The 25009-nt window shown below is 34.6% G+C and overlaps 1 protein-coding gene across 1 annotated transcript in view; it reads right to left on the reverse strand.

Moving 5' to 3' along the window:
* Nucleotides 1-170: 170 nt before the first annotated feature.
* LOC136036186 (protein dachsous-like) overlaps nucleotides 171-25009 on the reverse strand; it is a 90675-nt gene continuing 65836 nt past the window's right edge. The window contains exons 14-20 of the mRNA XM_065718262.1: nucleotides 17416-17698; nucleotides 14890-15207; nucleotides 12412-12697; nucleotides 11346-11645; nucleotides 10317-10617; nucleotides 6423-6563; nucleotides 171-2823 (exon numbers count right to left, since the gene is read on the reverse strand). Of these exons, the coding sequence (XP_065574334.1) occupies nucleotides 435-2823; nucleotides 6423-6563; nucleotides 10317-10617; nucleotides 11346-11645; nucleotides 12412-12697; nucleotides 14890-15207; nucleotides 17416-17698 (4018 nt within the window). The 3' untranslated portion in view covers nucleotides 171-434. The remainder of the gene's footprint in view (nucleotides 2824-6422; nucleotides 6564-10316; nucleotides 10618-11345; nucleotides 11646-12411; nucleotides 12698-14889; nucleotides 15208-17415; nucleotides 17699-25009) is intronic.

Genomic DNA, 25009 nt, shown 5'->3' on the forward strand with positions numbered 1-25009 from the left:
ATTTCAATTAATTTTTTTTTCTTGTTAGATTCATAGATTCGAGCTAGAATTTTTATTACTTTTTTTTCTCAAAAGATTCGTCTGGTGCATCCAAGCTAGGTAAGTGCCCCCCCCCCCCAACTCTGAATCTACCATTGTGACTGATTGTATATAAAAATTTAAAAATAAAATACCATATAAGATTTTATTAAATTCTAACGACAGTAAGAAAACTTTTCGTTTGAAAAAAGACAATTACATTTACAACTTAATGTACAAAAATTTACAAAAAAATAATGATAACATTAAAAACAGACTTGGCGTTTTAGAAAAACATGGCACACAAGTGGCAAAAATGTACATTTTGATTTTTCAACACAAAGAAGAACAGTAATAAAATTAACTAATTGTTTAAGTATCACAAACATTTGTCGAATAGACACGTCTTTTCGAAATTACAGCCTTAGTTCAGCTTCAGACGAGGTGGATGGAGCACTAACTGCAGAACGAGATGACCGGACTAAACCACTTGTCACCATAGGTGAAATTGACGGTGACCGTGTGGCTAATGGTGACAAACTAGGTGAGAAGCTAGGAGAAAGGGCTGGACCGGCAAAAGACGATTCATGACTAATTGGCGATCTCGGTAACATAGGTACACTTGGATAACTGACTCTATTTGTAACAACAGGTACTATAGTTCTTGGTGCCACACTGGTAATTAAGGGTGGTGGTATAGTTTTAATTGGGGTTATTACTGATTTTTTACTAGCACTTGAACTAGTACTATAATCATCTCGCATTGTGTCATCTTTAAGTCGGGCTATTTCCCCAAATACGTGAGCTAAAGGCTGATATTGCGGTCCCCAATCCAATAAATAATCCCAATTATAACTCCCAGTCAACTCCTCTTCACTGTGTACAATTGAACTTAAAGAGCCGGTCATAGAAGGCTGACTATCATCAACTACATAGCTATAAGGCCTTTGTCCTTCTATTACACTTCCAGTTGAGCCATCATTCAACTTGGCATAAATTAAATGAGAAAAATCCATATTTTCTGTGTCAGCGCCACCACTCTCATCGTAAATATGCATAGAAGCCAAAGAATGACTATGAATGGCTGGGTGCGTCAAATGAGGTGGCAGAGCTAAAGCAGAATGATCTGGTAAGTCAGAGCGTGAAGTATCTATTCCTAAACGAGCTAAATATTCTTGAGTATTTTGAACACTGACATCGGATAAATTATCGTCATCCCCAGCATGGATGCCAGAATCAGGAATAAGCACATTTAAGCCTAAGCGTTGGAGTTTTGCGGCTTGTTGCTGCTGCCTCAATGGTCCTTCATTGATCATTCTTATTTCTTCATCAACGTCATTTTCACCTTCTTCTGCTGACCCTCGTCCACTGGAAGCTGAATGACTCTGATCTGAAATTTCTGACGTCGTATTAACATGCCTATGTCTCCTTTCGGTAGGATCATAGCCGGGCATATTATCATATTCTGGGGGATAAGACAAAGTATCAAATGTACTTTGGTCATAGTGATGTTCAGACATTGATGCCATACCTTCTTTTCCATGAGTATTATCAGCTTTCTTGCTTTGTCGCCTATGGCGCATATGAAGAAACACTAAGGTTGCAATAAATCCAATAACAAGAAAGACAAGTGATATAAGCAAACCAAGTGCCCAGTCCGCCATTCCAACACTAACACTACTTTCACTTGTTGATAGTACACCTTCTCCATCTATAGTGATTTCTACAACGGTCATATTTGTTAATGATCCATAGCGACCTGAGCTAGCCACAACTACAAGACTAACACTAGGGCTCTGTTGTAGCTCCCGTTTTCTACGACCTCCTGCTTGATCATCCAGACGTTTCTTAACTGTAATAATCCCATTTGTCTTGTTAATTTTGAAATTCTGATGACTATTTCTAAGATGATAAACAACACGGCCGTCAACTCCTTTATCTTTATCAGTAGCATGTACACGCCCAACAGCATATCCTACATTTGCATCACTTCTCATCACAAAATTGTATGATCGTTCGTCAAATTCCGGAGTAAATTCATCTCGGCTTTCTATTTCAACTAGAACTTGTGCTGATGCAGTCATGTTACCAAGATCTGTTGCTGTAATTACAAAATAGTACTTGCTTTTCATCTCGTAGTCGAAAATGGCACTTGTTGTAACAACTCCGCTATGTTTATCTACGGCAAAATTATTCCCATCCGATTCTGATATTGTATAGTTCAATTTCCCGAATATGCCTTTGTCGAGATCATTTGCTTTCGCGGTAAAGACACTTGTTCCCAATGGCATATTTTCAGGAACATATTCGTGATATTGGTTGATAGGGAAAACAGGCATATTATCGTTTTCATCAAGAAGTTTCACAGACAGCGCTGTTATCGCCGAGAGAGGGTGTTTCTTATGCCCATCACTAGCTCTTATCACAAGTTTATATTCAAGCCTTTTGTCGTAATCAAGAGGCTTCTTGATTACAACTATTCCTGTCACTGGATCAATTTCGAACATTTTTAACTCATTGCCAGATGTAATGTCATAACGTATTCGACCATTGTCACCTTCGTCACAATCGGTTGCATATAGCTGAATAACAGGTGAGCCAACTAACTTGCCTTCATTTATATTAACTTCAAATAATGATTGGTTGAATACTGGTGGATTATCGTTAGCGTCTTCGACAACTATTGTGACGTCTGCTGTGGCGTTTCGCGAGGGTGATCCACGGTCCATTGCCAAAATTTTCAATTGGAAGTTTAAAACTTGTTCACGATCTGCAGGCCGCAACAGTATTATTTCTCCAGAATCGCTGGAAATAAAAAGAAAATTAATAATTTGCAGAATAGAATATGAAATCCATTAATCAATTTCCATGACGAACAAGAAACAAGAAATGCTAATAAATAAAACAGAATTTTCCCTTGAAATACACTGGATTTTCATGCGCAAAGTAAGCCTGCTGCTAATTAAAACACTAACAATTCAAAAATAAAAGTTAGAAAGACTGTAAAATTCAAACGTACCATTTTAAGACAAAACTATAGATAACAATAAATAAAACAGAAACTTCCGTAAAATACAGTAGGTTAGTAATGTTTAGCAAAAAAAAAAAAAATTCAACAACCCTTTACACAGTTTATATGTATTTATGAATGAAGCAGTGTTGTAAAAATTAAAAAAAAAAATTATGAGGTACACATATTTTTCAGGACAGATGTACCACTGGAAAGAAGTATGGCCTCTGAGGCTTGTTGCGGTGCTTAAAAACAACCCTAGAACTTGAATTTATATTGAAACGAGCTCTTCCAGTAATATACGACCACTGATTCAACACGATCATCCCTGATTTAAAAAACCAAAACGACAGAAAAAAAAACAAGCAGGTCGTTAAATCAACAAAAGTTTCCCATTTTTGTTGGTACAACATAAGCTGAATTTTATTGTGTATATTTCATTAAGATGACAACCGTTTCTTGGGAACCGTCTTTTTCCTTTTCAAAAATTACCCAAATTTTTAATGCTGCTAATCTTTGACGATTGAACTTTTGTACTTAAAAAAAGACAATCTTTTCGATACGGTCTCCCCTGAGAAAAAAACAAAATCGTTTTTGATTATTTTTCTCGTAATAGATACAAAATTTCACACTTTTGTAGATAGGGACTTGAAACCTCTGCAATAGGATTATATATGCTCACTTAGATGGTGTAATTTTTGTCAAGATTACTCTCTGGTTTGGGAATACTTTCCCCCTTTTCGAAAATCAGGAAAATCTTCTCAGGCTCTATCTATAAGTTTAAAGAATAAGTTTTTTTTTTTTTTTTTTTTTTTTTTTTTTTTTTTTTTTTTTTTTTTTTTTTTTTTTTTTTTTTTTTACAAAGCCACTATAAAAACGCAAAGGAAGAAGTGGAGTATATGAGAAATATTAGAAATCACTTAAAGCACTATTCACAAAAAAGAGGCACGAGACGCGACTTTGCTGATGTTGATTTACGCTTAGCACGGAGCTCAATACTATCCAAATGATGAAAAGGATCGCGGACATGGAAATTCCGAATTATTTTTGAATTACTGTGCCTGGAAGGAAGATATAGGAAATATTTACAAAATTTAGAGTAATTTGTTCTAAGACGCGACACATCTCTTCCTTTCAGGAGGAGGAGTACTCCAGACAAGCACAAAACGTGGGGCGCAACACAAGACGCGAAAATCTTTCCAAGATCTTTCCGGCAAAAGCTACCACGATTTGGTACAATCGAACCATAGCTGGATCGTAAAATTTCCACTATTGAACAACATATTGCCTCTCTTGTCTGACGTAACGTACAAGCGAACCGTGCTCCCAGATACATAAATGAATCAACGCAAGAAATAGCAGAAGTACCGATGGAAACAGAAACTGAACAACTACAGTAAAACACTCAAAATTCACACTTCGAACTATTAAAACGTAGACCAACACTGGAAAAATCACGCAAGAGTCTATCAAGATTCGATTGAAGATCTTGAGCGTTCTACTAATCAGCAATACATTGCCAGCGTACGCAAGATACGTTATCTCCACAATATTAAGAAACGAAGTGGGCAAAAGGCCATCCAGAACATCAGCAATAGCTGACTTAAATATGCTGGGCGATAGCACGTTCTTTTGGCGGACCCCATTTTCTATTTGAATAGGAGCACTCGGCCTCGAATCACATTTGGCAAAAACAATATAATTACAAAACCAACAAAGTACCGTCGCATATACACTTTTATTAATTCCCGCTTTAATCAAAGAAGCAATTGCTTGATGACGACTCACAGAATCGAAAGCCTTCGAAATATCAACTGTACAAAGGAATAGTGAATCATTCTTGGATTGCGTGTCGACAAGAATCTTATATAGAATTCGATAAGCATGTTGACAACCAAGACCCTTCGAGAAACCGATTTGATTTGCACCACAATCTTTAACACTAGTAATGGGCAATATTACATACTCAATCACTTTGTTCGCATTACTAGCAACTGTGATTGGCCTATATGATTCACAATAGTCTGCTGATTTACCTCTCTTTACCATAGACGTAATATGGCCGACTAGAAAACCCTTTGGCATGATTCGATTGCATAAAGTTATTTGAAAAATCAAATGGAGATGAGAACGAAGTTCATTCGGTGCTCTAAAAAGGTGTTCGGGGCAGAGACCTTCACTGTCGGGTGAGGACGAGGATTTCAACCTCAGTAAAGGTTGTTGAATGCTTGTAATTGTAACAGCTGGGGTATATGATTGAGTGAATCGAGCGGGAAATAGTGAATAAATACAAGCAGAAAATTTTACACTGACTGAAGGATTCTTATCACGGTAAGTGTCCTTATAATATTCTTCCCAAACACTAAGTGAGAGATTGGAAGATGGTTGGCCGTACGAACTCTCGTCAGCTTTATGAACTTGGCGTCATTAGTTCCGCGAACCAGAGAACTGCAAAATTCCTTTCAGGCGAAACTTACGGAGTTCTTTTTTGTAATTACGCTTTGCCCTGCACTTTAGGTCAAAAGTCTCCTATGTGGTCTTCCGCAGGCAATTCATAAGCGTAGCCAAAACTTGGCATGCTGCCTAACCTTCACAAGATTCGGGGAGAGAGAGCAACCTGGTTTCTTTGAACCAACTCGGACCGTTTTGAGTGGAACTGTAGAGGCTTTGGCTCTACGTAGAGAATGTAGAACTTGCTCGTAATACAAATTAATATCATGCTTTGATGTCGAGTGGCTCACACCAACTGCTAGAATGGCACTTCAATAAGATACAATAAAGTAATCACAATTAGCGAAAATAGAGCGTTGTCACACTTTGACCAGTCCTTTTTGTTGTAACAATTCAATTTGTTAGCACGAGTCACTTCTTACTTTTAGTTTGTTACCACAAACTATTTGATATATAGTAATCTAAATTCACTTTTTAATGTTTTAGTTTCTGTTGAAAAGATTTCTGTTCTGTGCTTTAGTTTCTGTTCACCACCTCTCTTAATCACAACTCTGTATACTTAAGTTTAGTTTTGGCCTAATAGTTGATGACCAACTATATATCGCTATGTCAAAATTTCAATAGGTTACCTGTCAAGTAGGCAAATTTCTAACTCTTAAAAATCAGAAGAAGATTAACATAGAAGCTTGGCAATACCGTCCCAGAGTATGTTTTTAACTTGGATTAATTACTGAAAGTTTCATTTTCCTAACCTAAACCCTTTCCAAGATAGAAAAAAGTAGCTTAACTAGAATTTTACCAAATTTCATTTTCAAAAATCAACAAACCCTTTTAATTCGGCTAGAATATTAGACTTTTCCTATTTTTTGTGTGATTGGTAAAAAAAAGATATCGGTGAACTAATATTGTTAATAAAAAAGGCCTAACTAAGATAGAACCCTACCTTGTTATTTGAAAAGTTCCATTTAAATTGCCATCTTCTATAAAATAGTCAATATTCCTGTTGTCCCTCGTTTCGTCTCGGTCGTTTGCTGTTACTTGGACAACAGTTGTTCCTCGAGGCGAATCTTCAGGCAATAGAACACTGAAATAAACGATTATGATACTTCCATGAACATTATTACTTACAGGATTGGTGCACATATACAATCTTATTGATGAAAGCAATGTATTAGTCTTACGAACAAGGTAATCTTTATTACCTTTTACAAGATACATAGATAAGTCTTTTCACCTGAGCTTGTCTCTATTCTTTTCTGTTCTACTAAGAATTCAATAATGATGGCCATTTTAAGATAAATGCAGGTGAGGTATTTATAGGCCCGATATTTTTGAGAAAGGAGAACTGGCAGCATTATCAACAAGAACCAGGGAATGTCAGAAATTTATGAGAGAAAAATCCCCCTTTCTTGCTCTTTGTACAGATATGCGTATGTAAATGAATTTCATTATTTACTATCCACGGTGATATCTTACATTTATGTAAACATCAAACCCAAGGGTAGTGGTATTCTTTATCTTAAATGTATAAATGTATGGAGACTTTTGTTTAAATACTAAACAAAAACATATAACAGATGTATGTAGGAAACGTGATTCATCAAACTTTTTGTGGTAAATAACTATAAGAAAAGAGCAACCCTCATCAAGAGCAACCAAAACTATAAAACCATATATTTGAAAGCAAATATTAAATACAATCCTCATTTTGAATTAACTCTAATCATCCGAAAAATATTAAGTCTAAATGTATTCATCAAAATCATGAGTAAATTTACAGTTCCACAAAAAGGGAGGAGCTATTAGATCACGTTAGAAACTGCACTGCCAAATCCTTGACCGTAGCACAAGAAAAGACCCCTTGACGATCAATCTGAAAAGGGGAAAAGAAGTTTTCGTACTAGTATTGGGTCAGAGAATAAAGTGCTGATTGCTGCCGATGGTGAGTAGAGGGTGGCTCTCCCTTCTCATCTAAGGGATAAGTGCTACCTACCCAAGCCGGTCTGAAGCTGGCGGGTGAGGGACTTAGAATGGATAAAACAATAGTGAACCCTTAGCGCTACCAAGGAAGACTCTTAAAAAAGGGGGGGAAATATAAGCAAGCCACGAATAACCCAGGGGTTCAAGGTACTAATTTTTTTTTTTGTTAATCCGTATACAATAATATTAATAATATTCTTTGTCACAGTAGACAACAAACAGAATGTACTACTTCTCAAATTTCCATCTAGAATTTGTTTTTCTTTTCTTCAAGAATTTAGTTAAGAATAGAAAATCTAACTAAGTCGTCGATTAAAAGCGGTTCCTATAAACTAAGATTTGTATGTAGTCAAAAAAACTTATTTGATAACAGGAAAAAGATTTTATAGTAGTGAAGCTTATAGCGCAAGTACTGTTATTTACTTAAGACTGATTTTTAATCCTACTATATGTATAATTAATAAACATATGTAAGTAAACTGACGAAGCGGAATGGAAAGAGTAGCTGCGGCACAAATGCAAGTCTATTATCAAGAGAGCTTTTACAATGTTCACAGACAGCTGGTTTCCAACAATCAGAGAATTTATATTTTTTTCCATTATTTTATACTTGAAGTCTGAAGGCAAGCGAATATAGCATACAGTTAAAAAGATTATATCCAATCAGTAGTTTTCATTTAAAGGTGACGAATCGTATACGTAGTTTAGTAAGTATACCCTGCTTTGCTGCACGAGGGAAGATCAAATTGAAACTTCCACGAAGTTGTTTTGGGGGAGTTGGATGGTGGAGGATAAAAGAACATTATTTTTTTAATATATGCATAAATATACATACATGTATATATACATATACATATATATATATATATACTAGCTGTTGGGGTGGCGCTTCGCGCCACCCCAACACCTAGTTGGTGGGGGCGCTTCGCGCCCCCCCCCAAGCCCCCCCGCGCGCGTAAGTCGTTACGCGCCATATTAGTTACGCGCCATTGTAGTTGTGTCCCTATGTCCCACCTGTGAATATAGATAGATATATATATATATATATATATATATATATATATATATATATATATATATATATATGTTTTTAACTACGTAAAACTTGCGAATATACAACATTCTTTGCTGTCCCATTGTCTGTGCATATAAATAGATTTTCAGGTTTACCGACTCTTGAACATGCAACATATAATGGTCCATGGGAAAACAATCCGTATTCAGATCTATACCTCATGATTCTAATGATTGCCCTTGAGCTTTGTTGATGGTGATTGCTAATCGACCATTCCCTGAGTCGCCATCGTCATTTATATATCCCCCTGTGCACCCCGGCGTCCCCTTTGTAGTTATGTCCCTGTGTCCCGGTCGTCATTTATATTCCCTGTGTCCCGGTCGTCATTTGTGTCCCGGTGTTCCAGTCTGTGATTTCTCTTTGAGTGTCCCGGGCGTCATTTATATTCCTTGTGTCCCGGTGTCCCGGTCGTCATTTATATCCCCCTGTGCCCCCCGGCGTCCCCATTGTAGTTGTGTCCCTGTGTCCCGGTCGTCATTTATATTCCCTGTGTCCCGGTCGTCATTTGTATCCCGGTGTCCCGGTCTGTATATACATTCGTTTTTTAGTTTTGTTTTTCTCCTTTATTTTTTTCCTTTTTTCTTTTTTTTCTTTTTTAGTTTATTTAGATTTTTAGATTTTTTAGTTTTTTTTATTAGTTTTTAGTTTTTTTGTAGTTTTTACCATTTTTTTAGTTTTTTTAGTTTTTTTTTTTTACTTATGTCCTGGTCGTCATTTATACTCCCTGTGTCCCGGTCGTCATTTGTGTCTCGGTGCTTTGTTGATTGCTAATTTATATTATATTTATATTTATATTTTTTATATTTATTAATATTTTTTTAGTTTTCTTTTTCTCTTATTTTTCAGTTTTTTCCTTTTTTTTAGTTTTTTCTTTTTTAGTTTTTAGTTTTTTTTTGTTTTTTACCTTTTTTTAGTTTTTTTAGTTTTTTAGCTTTTTTAGTTTTTTTATTAGTTTTTAGTTTTTTTTTTAGTTTTTGCCTTTTTTTAGTTTTTCAGTTTTTTTTAGTTTTTAGTTTTTTACCTTTTTTTAGTTTTTTTTAGTTTTTTAGCTTTTTTGGTTTTTTTTCTTTTTAGTTTTTTTTTGTAGTTTTTACCTTTTTTAGTTTTTTTTCTTCTTTTGTATTAGTGTGAAATAATTCAGACGTCATATGCGGACAAACACGACGTCACTCGACAGACAGACAGACAGACATAACCCACAAACAACTTATTTTTATATATATTTATTCATATTTTTTTAGTTTTCTTTTTCTCTTTTATTTTTCAGTTTTTTCCTTTTTTTAGTTTTTTTCTTTTTTAGTTTTTAGTTTTTTTTAGTTTTTTACCTTTTTTTAGTTTTTTTTTAGTTTTTTTAGTTTTTTAGCTTTTTTAGTTTTTTTTATTAGTTTTTATTTTTTTTTTGTAGTTTTTGCCTTTTTTTATTTTTTTCAGTTTTTTTTTAGTTATTAGATTTTTACCTTTTTTTAGTTTTTTTTAGTTTTTTAGCTTTTTTAGTTTTTTTTTCTTTTTAGTTTTTTTTTTGTAGTTTTTACCTTTTTTAGTTTTTTTCTTCTTTTGTATTAGTGTGAAATAATTCAGACGTCATATGCGGTCAAACATGACGTCACCTGATCCACAGATCCACAGATCCACACACAGACAACTTATTTTTATATATATAGATATATATATATATATATATATATATTATATATATATATATATATATATATATATATATATATATAGTTTTGATGCTATTATTATCGTGATTTGAATATACATGTATACGTTAAGATCTACCTGTAAACATCCTGGGTAAATTTTGGTGCATGGTTATTGACGTCTGCTATAACGATCCGAACTGGTGCAAGAACCGATTTTGGAGGTCTCCCAGAATCTTCTGCTTTGATTAAAAGATACATAACCGAGCGTCTAGGATCGTAAGGAATTGATCGATTAGCAAATATCACTCCAGTATCCTCTCCAATGTAGAATCCTTCCCAAAGTCCACTAACAATGCTATAACGAATCTTTGCGTTCATTCCCGAGTCACGGTCAGTTGCATTGACAGTCAAAATGGCACGTCCAGTATTTGTTAGCTCTGGAAAAAGAATTTCAAAGTTTAATAAGACTCTTTTTATATTTATGACATCCTTTTCTGTTATAAAAACCATATGTAAACATTTTGAAGGTAGAAATGAGACTGAAGATCCAAAAAATTTTGCGTTTGTTGTTTTTGTTTAATATTCCATAGATAATCTCAAAAAATTCGTTTCCTTCAATCTACTAATCAGGTTCACCAAAGGTCGAATCATCTCTGTTATATAGATTATTTGATTAAAAAATCAAAAATATTTTGTTTGCATCAAAGAAGCTGATTTTGTTTAAAGTCATAGTTTTTGCAATTTATTTCTAGTTGATGTTCATAAAAACTGCTTTTGGTACAATATACCAATCTACCAAATGCAACTCTTAGGAATAAAAAATGAAAAACATTTCCCTAATGGAAAGTATACTTGAACCTCGTATTAAAGAGATACGATAAAAAATGTCGAGACTAGTTTTGCTGATACAAGATTGTTTTTCACTATAGTTGAAAATGCACTTTTCTTATTTCGCAAGGTCAAACTGTAGACACTCACAAAACTTAAATTTTGTCTACAAGTAACTATGGATTGTAAACATTATACAGGCAGATAGGGATAAAAATAAAAGTTACTTTTATTTTCTAAGGATATAAGGGTTTGATGTTTCATAAAATGGACCCGTACAATCGGCCTTTTTTAAGAAATCAAAAAAGAAATAAATTAACAGCTATCTTGAACTTACCAGGGACCAAAACGTCATAAGAATATTGGCTGAACATAGGAGCATTATCATTTTCGTCTAAAACTGTAACCATCAAAGATGTCTCAGTAACGTGGGCTGAATCTGATGCTTGAATACGAAGGGTGTACCGTGACTGTTTTTCATGGTCTAAAGGAGCAGCAAGAGTAATACGACCCGAAAATCTGTCAATTGCAAATCTCCTGTCGGGATTTCCACCTTCAGCAAAATCATAGACAAGGGTTGGATTTGTGTCCACATCATTAGCTGTTATTGTTGTGATAACAGTTCCAACAACAGACCCTACAAAAGATTTTAATTACAAGTCGAAATATGTAAAACATCTATACTGTTTATTTTCTTTCAGTGACTACAAAGATTGCTGGTCTTCTCAAAATTACATAGATTTTAACAGGTGAAACAATCGTGACACAATTAAAGACGAGAATATATATATATAATAGTTCCGTTGGAAATATAAAACTCTTAAGTTTCCTAAATAATTATTTTACCCCTCAATTTGGTCGAACTTCGAATTTGCGATCATAACTTAAAATATACAATATTTTTAGCCAAGTATCAGCCACGTCACTATGCTTTAGATTTTTTTATACAAAAACACTTATGATTTTAATTTCTTTAAAACTTGTCGATCCCTCCCCGCCGGGCTTAACTCCCTATACTCTGCCCTTTCTCTACTTTTCTCTCCCCTGTTCTCTCTCTCTCTTCTCTTTCTCTTTCTCTCTCTCTCTCTCTCTCTCTCTCTCTCTCTCTCTCTCTCTCTCTCTCTCTCTCTCTCTCTCTCTCTCTCTCTCTCTCTCTCTTTCTCTCTCTCTCTCTCTCTCTCTTTCTCTCCCTCTTTCTCTCTTGTTATTGCTGGAGGTATCAGGTCCTTCTTTATCTTTTGCAAATTTTATCTATTTTACAATTAATATGTTCATGTCTTCATAATTATCACTAAGCCAAATTCCTAACATTCCTTAAGATTTCCGTAGCATTGGCATTAGTTGACGGTTTTTTCTTTTTTTCTTAAATAATAATGCGTAATAACAATAATTCAAAGCCCTACCTTCACTAACACTGACAACACTATAGGGAGGAAACGTTGGCTGGTTGTCATTGACGTCCACGATGTTAATCCTTAGTGAGCATGTGCCAGTAAGTTGCGGTGTCCCATCATCTGTTGCTATTATTGTGAGGCGATAGGAGTCTCTGATTTCTCTGTCCAGAACTATGTTGGTCTTTATTATTCCAGAAAACGGCGGATCAATGACGAAAGCATTATCATAATTTCCGTCAACAATATGATAAGCAACTTTTGCGTTAATGTTACTGTCACTATCAGCAGCCGACACCTGAAATAGGGTTTACATTTTTTATGGAATGAAATAAGAGTCAAAATAAAACTATACAAAACGATTTTGAAAGTCTGAAACTCAATGAATATAAGAGTATTTGACCCCTAAGCCCCCCTAAATTAGCTGAACATACAATTGTATTCACTGGCTTGTTAAATTCACAAGAACCACAATACAACCTATGTATACGTAGAGAAAGAAATAACCAATACGAGAAAAGAAAATTTTAACAGTGGAAATGAACTTTTCGAATTACAAAACACTGCTTTTAAACAAAGCCATATCTAGGGAGAAGGCACTCCTTCCCCAGGAACCATACAAAATATCATTGAATCAACACTTATCAATTAAGTAATGGATGAAAATGAGCTACTCCATAGTTAGGTCGATCCTTTGAATCAAAATTCTGGGAAAATCCCTGATTGTAGTGATAAGTGAGCCATAAGTAAAGACTTTGAGAAGTGATCAAGGATATATTAAGAACGTTTTCTACCGGGGTATTGCAGCAAAGAAACGAAATTATTTTGAAAAAAATATATACTGGATGTACTAACAGACACGACTGAAACAAAGTGATAAAATTCAACATAGCAGGTTAAGAAAAAGTATACTAGTTGTTAGGCTCATATTACAGTAATTACGCTACATACCAGGGGCGTATTCAATGGAGGGTAGGGGGTTTCGAACCTCCCTCCCCTCCCGAAACAGTTGTCCGACTCTCTAAAAACCTAACAGAAATACAAAAAATCAGATTTTGATGCTTTTTTTAACGTTTTTTTTAGCTCCCCCCTCGAATTTTTTTTTGCTAGGGACCTGCTACATACTAATAACTTTTAGCTTCAAACTTCAATAACTTCAAGTCTTTATGAAACTTCTCCGAGTAAAAAGTGAGATCTGAACAAATGTGCTGCTGTTTGCAATGAACTATAAGCAATAAAATACAAAAAGATTAATGTCACAGAAATTAAAGAAATTCACTTTTTATTTCTGAGTTCATAAAGGAACTCAATCAAAATATTCAGTTCTTATTAATCATAAATTTGCCGTAAAATTGATCAGTCAAATAATGGTTGACGATAAAAACTTATAAATGTTTCTATTTGATTTTTCAAGTATGCGTGGATGGTTAACAGCAGAGGTATATAATTTATGTGTCATAGACTCAAAGTACTTAAAATATATTCTTAAGGTCGACTTTATGACAGTCATACCACAAAAATGGGCAATTCTGAAAATAAAATTGAGATCCCGTCTCGGGTTACAAATTGAAGGATTTTAATGGCAACCAGTAATTATATGTTTGGTAAGAATTACTTCTAAAGTAGCCACTCCTAAAATAAAACTATAAAAAAGCATACTTCAGATTGGAGAACGAATTTTATCCGCCTATAGGTATATTCCTCGGTATCCATGAAAGAGATAAGTAGCAAGTAGGAAGTATTTATATATATAGCGGCCTGAAACACCCATTTAAAGAACTAAAAACCTCGTTTATAAAAATGTACAGCTAGTTCACTTACAGATAAGTTTATTTATAAGTGAAAAATAATCTAGTTATTTCAGATAGTAAGATCTTATACGGGAAAAACTATTTTTACAACTTTACTGTTGATATAGACCTCCTCCAAAAACATTTTAGCGTCACAGTATAAAACGGCGGAAAAAGATGAGAGAATTTGAATGCCATATCATATAAATCAGGTAACTGGTCTGAACAGTTGGGAAAGGCTAACCATTCTCTTTTACATCTTGTCGATGAAAATAGATACTTTTTTATATAGTTTTTGGATCAGGAGAGCCGAGCAGTCGTCCAAGTCGAAAATACAGAAACTAGGTTAGTCCATGAAGGTTGGACTGTTATCAATCAATAAAATAAAGATTAAGAAGATAATTACCAACCAAGTACTTGTCGATCAGATCTAAGATTTGAGCCAGTTTAGTTTACAAAACGACAACGTATACCGATACACAGGCAGATGAAGGGGCTTTGGATTTGGCACACCTCCCCAAAAAATCAGAAATTAACTCTATTTTTCGAGCCAAATAGGTAACCCATACTTATTTATTTCATTCTGGCTTATTTTTTTTTCAAACCATAACCGTCGCTTCAGCCAGAAATTTCCAATTTTTGAAAATTCAAATTTTGAAAATTGAAATATTTTCCAAACGAAAATATTTTCGATACTTACCTGCATCACGAAAGTTCCTTTATTGTTGCCCTCCCATACTGAGGCCATGTAATGATCTTGAGTAAATCTAGGAGAATTGTCATTCTGGTCTATCAGCTCTATCCATACAGCTGCATATCCATAAAGCGGTGTTTGCCCTTCTGCTTGGGCAACCACTATCAATTTAAAACTTTGATTCATTTCAAAATCCAAATTTTTGGGATCCCTTACTCGAATAAGACCATTATTTGAATTTATTTCAAAAGTTAGGTCTTCGTTACCACTGCCAAAGCTGTAGTTAATACGCTGTCTTCTTCCGTCTGAACGAACTGCTAGGACCTAAAACATATTAAATACATCTTTATTACTATTCCCCATGTTTATTACTCTTCAGTCTACGCTATCAACAGTTTTCTTCTCGCTTCTTACACTGTTACAGAATCAAAATTTTAGCTTTTAACGTTATATGCAGCTTATGATGTCCAAGCAAGAGGTTTCGAAATTATTGATAATTGGAAGCGTCAACCTGGAGGCGCTTCGAGGCTTCGGGCTCTTCGGTTGGCTTGATTGGCTGTATCATGTCGAAGGCGTTGTACGTAGCCGTGCCTAATGGAACACTTCTATTGGAGAAATTATGGACGCCGCACCAAGCGGAGCAGCGTCTCATTCCCATATAAAGCAAGTAAGCCACATTTATTAACGAGGATTATTTTATTTCATTTATTAAAAAAAAAAAGTTTGTTCAGCTGAAAGTAAGGAGGCTTAAAATGAACAGAAATTCTTACGTATATGAGGGGATCACTCCTCCAAAACACCACGCTCTTTACGCTAAAGGTTTTTAGTACTTTTTAAAAAAAGCTTCTTATTGTACTAATTAAACGAACATAGTGTTTCAGGAGTCGTTCTTAAAAGATTGGGACAGAATTAAAACTTTAGCCTAAAGAGCGATGTGTTGTGGAGGAGTAGCCCCCTCATATACGTAATAATTTCCGTTCGTTTTAAGTTTTAATGTTGCTCCTTACTTTCAGTTGAAAAAATTGTTTTCCTTATTAGTTTTTATCGTTTTTTAAATAATGCCAGAATATATGGCTACTCCTCCACGGGAAAATTCCTCCTCCCCAAGGATTTATTCTCTAGACAATTCAATCCTAGTGAAAATTTACCCCGGACAATTACCCTTAACATCTCCACTTGTAAAATTGAGACGGAAAAGAGAAAGCAAGACATAAGAAGAATTTCGTTTAGTGATTCTAAGTTTAAAATCTCTCGTGAAAAATTCCCCCCCCTCCCAGGAAAATTCCCTCCTTATGGAAAATTATCCCCGAGGAAATTCTCCCCTTAAAAATGTATGCATATCCCAATGAAAAATACTATACGTAAACAATAGGCAAATTTTGTAACTTAAAGACCTATCCCCAGGGGCTGTGGGAGGGTTATGACATCCTTAAAGGCACAGTTATTCGGCCTTTCAACTATGCTGAACAAAATGGTTATCTCAAGATTTTGAGAAAATGGGGCGTGGGAAGGGACCTAGTTGCCCTCCAATTTTTCGGTCACTTAAAAAGGGCACTAGAGCTTTTATTTTCCGTTCGAATGAGCCCTCTCACGATATTTTAGGACCATTAGGTCGATACGATCACCCCTGAGGAAAACAAACAAAAAATAAAACAATTAAACACACATCCGTGATCTTTCTTCTGGCAGAAAATTCAAAATTTCACATTTTCTTCAGATAGGCGCTTGAAACTTCTACAGTAGGGTTATCTGATACGCTGAATCTGATGGTTTGATTTTCATTAAGATTCTATGACTTTTAGGGGATGTTTGCCCCCTTTTTCAAAAATCAAGCAAATTTTATCAGGCTCGTAACCTTTGATGGGCAGGATTAAACTTATTGAAACTTAATTTGAAACTTTATTTGAAACCAGCATAAAACTTCGATTCTTTTGATATATCTATTGGTATCAAAATTCCGTTTCTTAGAGGTCTGGTTACTATTGATCCGGGTCGCTCCTTACTTACAGTTCGTTACCACAAACTGTTTGATGTATTTGGTAAATTAATCTATGTAATCTATTTAAATTGTTTCTTGAAAATAGCACTGTAATTTTGTCTGAAAATTGGCATACTACCAATTTCTGATGTGAAAAAAACGATCTAGAACTTCGTCCGGTAACTATTGTTTTCAAACAGTTCGTGGTAACGAACTGTAGTAAGGAGCGTTCATTTTCCTCTGTGAAAAACGGTCTAGATAGGTCACGACCATGGGTAAATTCGTAGATGGCCTTAATTAATTTTGGCAAAAGATTTTTTTATATGAATGACGTCACAAACACCCGGACGTCCAGTATCATAATGGTTTTACTTTCTACAGTAAATAGAATAAATTAAAATTAAAGTTGTTTTGCGAAAGAGATTTTTTTTTTTTAATGTATTTCTTTCCACCTGATAAAGCTTGGTCCCCTGGTACTAATGTCTTAAGGAAAAAATGAAGTCAAATAGAAATGTTCTCTTCTCAAAAGGACAATATGTATCACAGTTACTAACCTGCACAACATCTCTTCCAACTGGGGCATTTTCTTGGAGCCTAACTGTATAGGAGCTATTCTGAAAGCGTAAAGTAGGAGATCCGGAGAGAAGTTCACTTCCAGACCCATCTCCAACTCGAATTTGAACTAGTCCTGTGGAGCTCAATGAAGGAGATCCACGGTCTCGAGCAATGACTTCTAGATGAAGCAAACGACCAGCCTCCATAGTGAGAGCAGAGGGAGTGGTTATTATTCCACTAGTTGGATGGATTCGAAAGCGTGAGCCTTTATCATTTAAAAAACTGTAAAAAAAATATAGTATATTCAGTATGGTATAAATTAAAGGACAGTTGCTTTTCACTTTGATTGTCACAGAATTCCGAAAATACTTAAATTGTTTAATTCATTTTTAAATTCCTTTCAACATTTATACTTTATTTCAAAACTATCAAAATTTATAAAGGTGAAAAACTATAAATGTCAAAGACTTTACCTGTACGTGTCCTTTGTTTTGGAAACACATAAGAAGTCAGAGATGATTTGTTTTCTTAGTTCAATGTAAACTTTTGCGATTGTCTTATCATATTTTATGGCTTAACAATACAAATTACCATAACTGCCAAACAGAATTTTAAACAAGTAAATAATTTTGTCCGCAGGTTCACTGATAAAGAAAATTTTTGGTTCTAATTTTAAGTTGAAGAGTGAGTTTTTGATTTCTTTTCCATGTAGGTAGGTGCACACCACACAAAGCCTCAGAAAAAAATTATAGGTTAAAAATCTTACAATCTTAGGATGATCAGGAAAAGTCTGGGAGAGTGTCATAGACTTCAAGAACGAACATTATGCACCTGAAGGCAAAAAGAAAAATCTTTATTGAATGTATTTAAGCTATATTACAAAATACTATTTGAAACTTGCTTCAGTTATTTCCTGCTGTTCCACTTTCGTGCAGAAATTTGAAGCGCTGCATTTATCAACATGGTAGTGAGCCATTGACTATGCCAATGCTTTTTACTTTAGATGCTGGGACACAATTGAATACTGGCATCAAAACTAATAAACCGTTTATTTTAGAGATTTCTTTGTACTGAATTTTCTTTGAATATTCATTATTGATTTTAGCTAGCTTGAAGTTTTGAAAGATCCAAGTGGGGTCAAGATAAACTAAAAACTGGTTTTGTGTATGATTTCTTAGTGTAAGATGCAAAACAGATTCGCAGCGTTGGAAATTCACATTTTGAGCCAAATTTAAAGCTTAAATGGGTTTTTAATACTGTATTCTATGTATTATGGATTAGTTACACGAATGAGGAGAGCTTATTCTAGTTACTTCTTAGTCAGGAAGATCGGTCTACAATAATTATTGAGAACGCCTGATTACAATGTGGTTCAAGCACAAGATATCCTCATAGAACTATGGACAACTAAAGATTGACAGGGCTAATTTCCGAATCATGTCCTGCCAAGCTTTTCCCATTTTTGTAGTTGTTTAGGAGTTTCCGTTTCAACTAATACGGTTGCCTCTTTTAGTGATGTATTGGTAATTTATTTTCTCTCTGATGTTTTTTTATATAATGATTGCGAGTAACTTTTAGCTTTTTTGCCACTACTTAGTCGTTTTTTTTCTTCGGTTTCTAGAATTAATGCAAAGTTTTTAGACAAAAAACTGACAACTGGCTAAGCAACTGACAACCCTGTTTAATATCGACTTTATTTCTTTTCTATATAAAAAGCAGCATTTAGTTTGGAACTGACAAAATGAAAAACAAATACTGCCTAGAATTGTAAAGTAGATAATATAAATAAAATTAAAATTGACAATGTAAAATCTGGCTTAATGCGATCTGTACTGTTTAGATGTTTAATTCTTTTTTTCCTTTATTTTGTAGCTTTTAATTGCCTCAGAGTAAAGGTCATCAGTGTCTCAAAAGAACTAACCTTAGAATGCCACCAGAACCAATCAAAAGCAATGACAAATTGACTTAAAATCTGAATCATTCATTGGTCATTTCCAAAATTTATTTTATGTAATTGTTATAGTCCATGTATAGTCAAGTAATTTTAAGGTTTCATAAAAATTATGATTGATAAATAAATTTGAAGCATTTTCTCTGATAACGATTCTTGTGATCTTGCTTTTTTACAAAAGAAAAATTTCAGCTTCTTGCTTATACATTTTAGAGAAAGAGGAAAAGAGAGAAAAGGGAGACAGAGAAGGAGGGAGGGAGAGGCAGAGATTGAGAGCGAGGACGGTAATTATACTTGGTGTAGCCCGAATTTTATTGTGGTTTTCCAAAGCTCATTTAAGCAAGATGATGTCCAGCCTATACCAAACAGTTCGAGGTAACAAACTGTACGTAAGGAGCGACACGGCTCAATAGTAACCGAAAATCTAAAAACGAACGTTTGATAACAATAGATACATCAAAAGAATCGGATTTTTATGCTGATTTCAGATATTTAAGTTTCATTAAAAATGAACTTACATCAAAAGAATTTATTTTTTATGCTGATCAGATATTTAAGTTTCATTAAGTTTTGTCCATAAAAAGTTACGAACCTGAGAATTATTGCCTTATTTAGAAAAAAAGGAGAACAACCCCTAAAAAGTCATAGAATCTTAATGAAAATCACACCGTCAGATTCAGCGTATCAGGAAACCCTACTGTCCAAGTTTCAAGCTCCTATCAGCAAAAAGTGTGGAATCCTGTATTTTTTGCCAGAAAAAAGATCACGGACGTGTGTTTATTTGTTTTTTTTTTCATTTTCTTTTTCCCAGAGGTGATCGTATTAACCCATTTGTCCTAGAATATCGCGAGAGGGCTCATTTGAACGGAAAATAATAGTTTTAGTGCCTTTTCAAGCGACCCAAAAATTGGATGGCAACTACACCCACAATCCTTTTTTCCCAAAGTCCCCGATCAAAATTTTGAGATAACCATTTTGCTCAGCATAGTCGAAAAAGTTAATAATTATGTCTCCAAGAATGACTTGATCCCCCTATAGTACCTGGGAGAAGGGCTGCAAGTTATGAACTTTGTCCATTGTTTACATATAGATCACTCTTGTCCAGTCATTTGCACAGTTCTCAAATCTATTTTGTCAATTGTAATAAACTGCATTGGTCCAAGCATCATGGTGAATAACAAGAGACGGGCCATTTCTTTCTTCTTCTTTTTTTTTACAGAAAAAACATGCACCTAAAAACTGAGCAGCTAAGTATTGGTTATTGGTAAGTATACAGACGTTTTCAGAAGAGATTTTTTCTAATGGGGGGGGGGGGGTCGAGGAGAGGGAGTTACGTGGGAGGATCTTTCCATTGAGGCGTTTTTCATGGGGGGAGGGAATTTTCCATGAAGAGGGCGCCGGATTTCCCAGTATTAATAAAAAAACGATTAGAAATTAAATAAAAAACAAGATTTTTCAACTGAAAATAAAGAGAAACATTAAAATTTAAAATGAACAGAAATTATTACGTGTATAAGGGGATTTGTCCCCTCGTCAATACCTCGCTCTTAACGCTAAAGTCAATAGTACTTTCAAAAGAGAAATTTATTCTAACTACACGGTCTTTGTGATTCAGGGATCATTCTTAAAGAATTGAAACAACATTAGAAAAATACCGTAAAGAGCGAGGTATTGAAGAGAAGTCGAACCTTCTCATACACGTAATAATTTTTGTTCGTTTCAAGTATTAATGTAGCTCTTTACTTTCAGTTGAAAAAAATTGTTTGCTTTTTTCGATTAAGGCCCGAATCAAAAATATTGGTCAAAATTATACAATCAAAAAGTCAACGCTTACCTATCATTTTCATGTTTCAAGGCTATTCTGGACCTTTCAACTTATGATCGGATCCTGGCTTCACCAAGAAGGCACAAGTAAATACACATTTAGATCATAATTTAGAATAGCTAGGGGAGACAGAAAAAGTAGCTGGTTTACGAGAAGTTGCAAGCAGGCTTGCACGCCTCGGCCCTCATTTCTTAACGCATTTCGAGATTTTCCGTTTAAATAAGCCCTTTACCGATATTCTAGGATCACTAATCCGACACGATCACCCCTGGGACCCGTAAACATTCGTCTCAGCGAAACTACAAAATCTTAGTTTTCGTATATAGGTCTTTAAAACCTCTATTATTTCGTCCCCTGATTTGCTAAATTTAGTGACCTGATTTTCACCAAGACCACTCCCTTTTCTGGGGGCGTCTTTTCATTTTTTTCTTTTTTTATTTGAAAATTTTCTCAGGTTTATAATGTTTTTTGGATGAGTTTTGAACTGATGAATTTTGAATATTTGGATTCATTTTAAAAAGAAGATTCTTTTGATGTGCATATTGTTATCAAATAATATGTTGTAATATCCAAGCTATTAGTAGCCTGAGTCACTCTTGTCCAGTCATTTGCACAGTTCTCAAATCTATTTTGTCAATTGTAATAAACTGCATTGGTCCAAGCATCACGGTGAATAACAAGAGACGGGCCATTTCTTTCTTCTTCTTTTTTTACAGACAAAACATGCACCTAAAAACTGAGCAGCTAAGTCATCAGGTAAGGTGCTGCGGTCAATAAAATGACGATATCGTGCAAAGAGGAGAGGGGAATAGGCCAGATACCAGGGCAGTTTGATTCATGAAATATCACAAAGACATTTCACGGCACTATAATCAATGTTAAGGATAAATAAGGAACAATTTCATAGGAGGCTGAAAATGCAAATGGAAATAAGTACATTATGGCTCAAGGGCAGTTTTTTGAAGATTGTAAATTAGTTTAATAATTTCAGAGCATTGGTCCACAAACTTTATTGTCGTAACTAGTATTATCGCGTATAACAGTTATTCACTTTGTGGCTATGATAGCATTAACAAATGCATATAATATCCACATGGTTTTTGTCTTTGCATACAAAAGATGTACCACTTTAGCTTTAAAACAAAAAGCAGTTTAATGTTTGAATGGCGTAAAAATTTTATATTTATTAACAGTTTTGTCAGCTAGGCTTCACATGATAAGACGTTACCGAAGCCCGTCTGCTATTTTTCGAAGGTTTGTGTTAAAACAGCCGATTCAAGTGTCAATAAAACCCGGATAGGCTATCAATCGTAGGCCCAGCTTTTAATCTGAGGGCGAAAACAGGAACCACAAAGCAATTAATTCTTCAGAGGGCGGATAACAGCCTAAAGCTAGGTTATTACCTAGCGTTCTCAATTGGGCTTTCGGCAACCCTATTTTTCTGATCCAAGTAATTAACATAGTGGTTTTTGGGTGTTTTGTTTCAAAGGGTATGAATTCAAACTCATAGCATTATGCACACGGAATACATTCTCTTTGGGAATATTAATATTGCCATTTCGACTGCGGCAATTCATATGATGCAAGACATGATCTTTAAAAGAGGGTGAATAAAAACCGACACGTTGCTTTTGGGTTATCAATTGTTAGGCGTAATAAGGAAAGTATACACAAATGGTTTTCTCAGGTCTTTGAGGCAGTAAAAATGATGATAAATAAAAAAGATAAAAAAAATAATCGATTTTTCAACTATTTCTCAAAGTGAGAAAAGGAGAAATTGTGTATTTTGAGGGGAGAAAACTTGAGAACAAAATATAAGATTTATAAATGAACCAGCCGATTCAGCATGCTCAATTTTAGTGGAATGGGATAAAAACCTGAGTTTTACAGTAAATGTTACGCAACGTTTTTTGAATTACTACAGCAAAGCTGGAACTTGCATTATTTGGTGATTATTTGAGTCAGTAAAATTTTAAATGTAATTTAGGAGTCACGCAGTAGCGTCGGTTCACAAAATGTACGAGGGGCACATCATTCAAATCTAGAGCTGGATGGGAAGAAATTTCTGTGTTTCAATTTTCTGGTGAGAGTACCAAACAAAGGCATTTTTAATGAAAATACCACAAAAAAGATATTTTTTTTATAATTTAGAAGCGGGCGAAAAAGTATTGGGGGACAAATTCCCACTCCCAAGCTTAAGGCACTGGGAACAAGTTAAAGAATGTTAAAAGAGATCCCATTTAATAAAATTTCAAACTATGTTGACTCGTAACCTAAAATACACCAAAACGTTTCCCGAACTTCATCAATCCATATGGTAGTGGTTACTTAGTTTCATGTGAAACAAAACTGTAATTGCTTACACAAGTTTTTCTTTTAATTAAATCTAATTTAATTTTTCCATAAAAAACACTAATTTACACAGGACTATCTAAAGTGATGCTGTCCAATAAATTATTGATTTATAGCCTGCGCAGCTCAGTAAGATTAGACAAAAGTAGAGGTGGATAAATGAACAATTAGACAGAAGTGGAATTTAAATTCAGGTCAGACATATATGACTTCACTTCTACCTAAAATGCAAATTCCTGGAATTCTTACGAGTTCCCAAAAAATATAGTTTGTGTTTTACTTTGATACCAGTCACAGCTCCCCTACGCTTGTTGGAGTGCCAAGTTGTAGTTTTACCAGAGGGCATCTACAAATGTCTCCTGATTAGTGCCCTGAATGCATTTTTATAATTATACATGTGTAACACTTGCATTAAAAAGTGGCATGTCATGCAAACACTGGAAAATTACGTAAAATCAATAGTAAGAGATTTTATCAACGAAATATACTGATATGATAAGAAAGGTTGATGCCCTGTTATACAGACAAACAAATATTCTTAAACTAAATAAAAAATTATAACATGATATAATGAATTAAGGGTCTTCGTGAATAGTATAAAAAGTAGGGATGAAGGAGTGTCCCTATCTCTCTCCACGGGTTTATAGAACGTTACATATTAATATATATTTTTTCTAATTTATAGTAGCTACACAAAGTCTGAATCCTTATTTTGAAGCCCACCCCCCAGATGAGTTATTTTTCTCGACCATTCAATGCCTATAGTCCCCTCCTCTAATAGCTTGAATATTCTTCGAGATAAAAATATTATATAAATACGTTCCAAGACCACACTGGCAAAAACATGATGTTCTATAAAAGAAGAAGAAGAAAAAAAATAATAATAATAAAAAAACAAATCAAACGAGGGTGATTTTTGGCCAGCAAAATCATCATCGACTAAAATCACTCTTTTCTAACACTGACTTTTTTACCCACTTTTTTTTTTCGAATGACTTCTGATTAATTCCTTAGCCTTGGATTTTTAAGAATAGCTATTGGAGTAAAAAAAAAAATATATAGAGTAAATACATGGACGACCTCGATGGGAATGGGGAGAAAGATGACAGTCATTTTCTTTGTCTCCATGGAAAATTAAAACAAAAAGAGCAAGACGGTATTAATCTGAAAAAAAAAACTGTTCTCTCTCTCTCTCTCTCTCTCTCTCTCTCTCTCTCTCTCTCTCTCTCTCTCTCTCTCTCTCTCTATATATATATATATATATATATATATATATATATATATATATACTAGCTGTTGGGGTGGCGCTTCGCGCCACCCCAACACCTAGTTGGTGGGGGCGCTTCGCGCCCCCCCCAAGCCCCCCCGCGCGCGTAAGTCGTTACGCGCCATATTAGTTACGCGCCATTGTAGTTGTGTCCCTATGTCCCACCTGTGAATATAGATATATATATATATATATATA

This window comes from Artemia franciscana, chromosome 15, assembly GCF_032884065.1.
Source record: "Artemia franciscana chromosome 15, ASM3288406v1, whole genome shotgun sequence".
NCBI classification, from domain to species: domain Eukaryota; kingdom Metazoa; phylum Arthropoda; class Branchiopoda; order Anostraca; family Artemiidae; genus Artemia; species Artemia franciscana.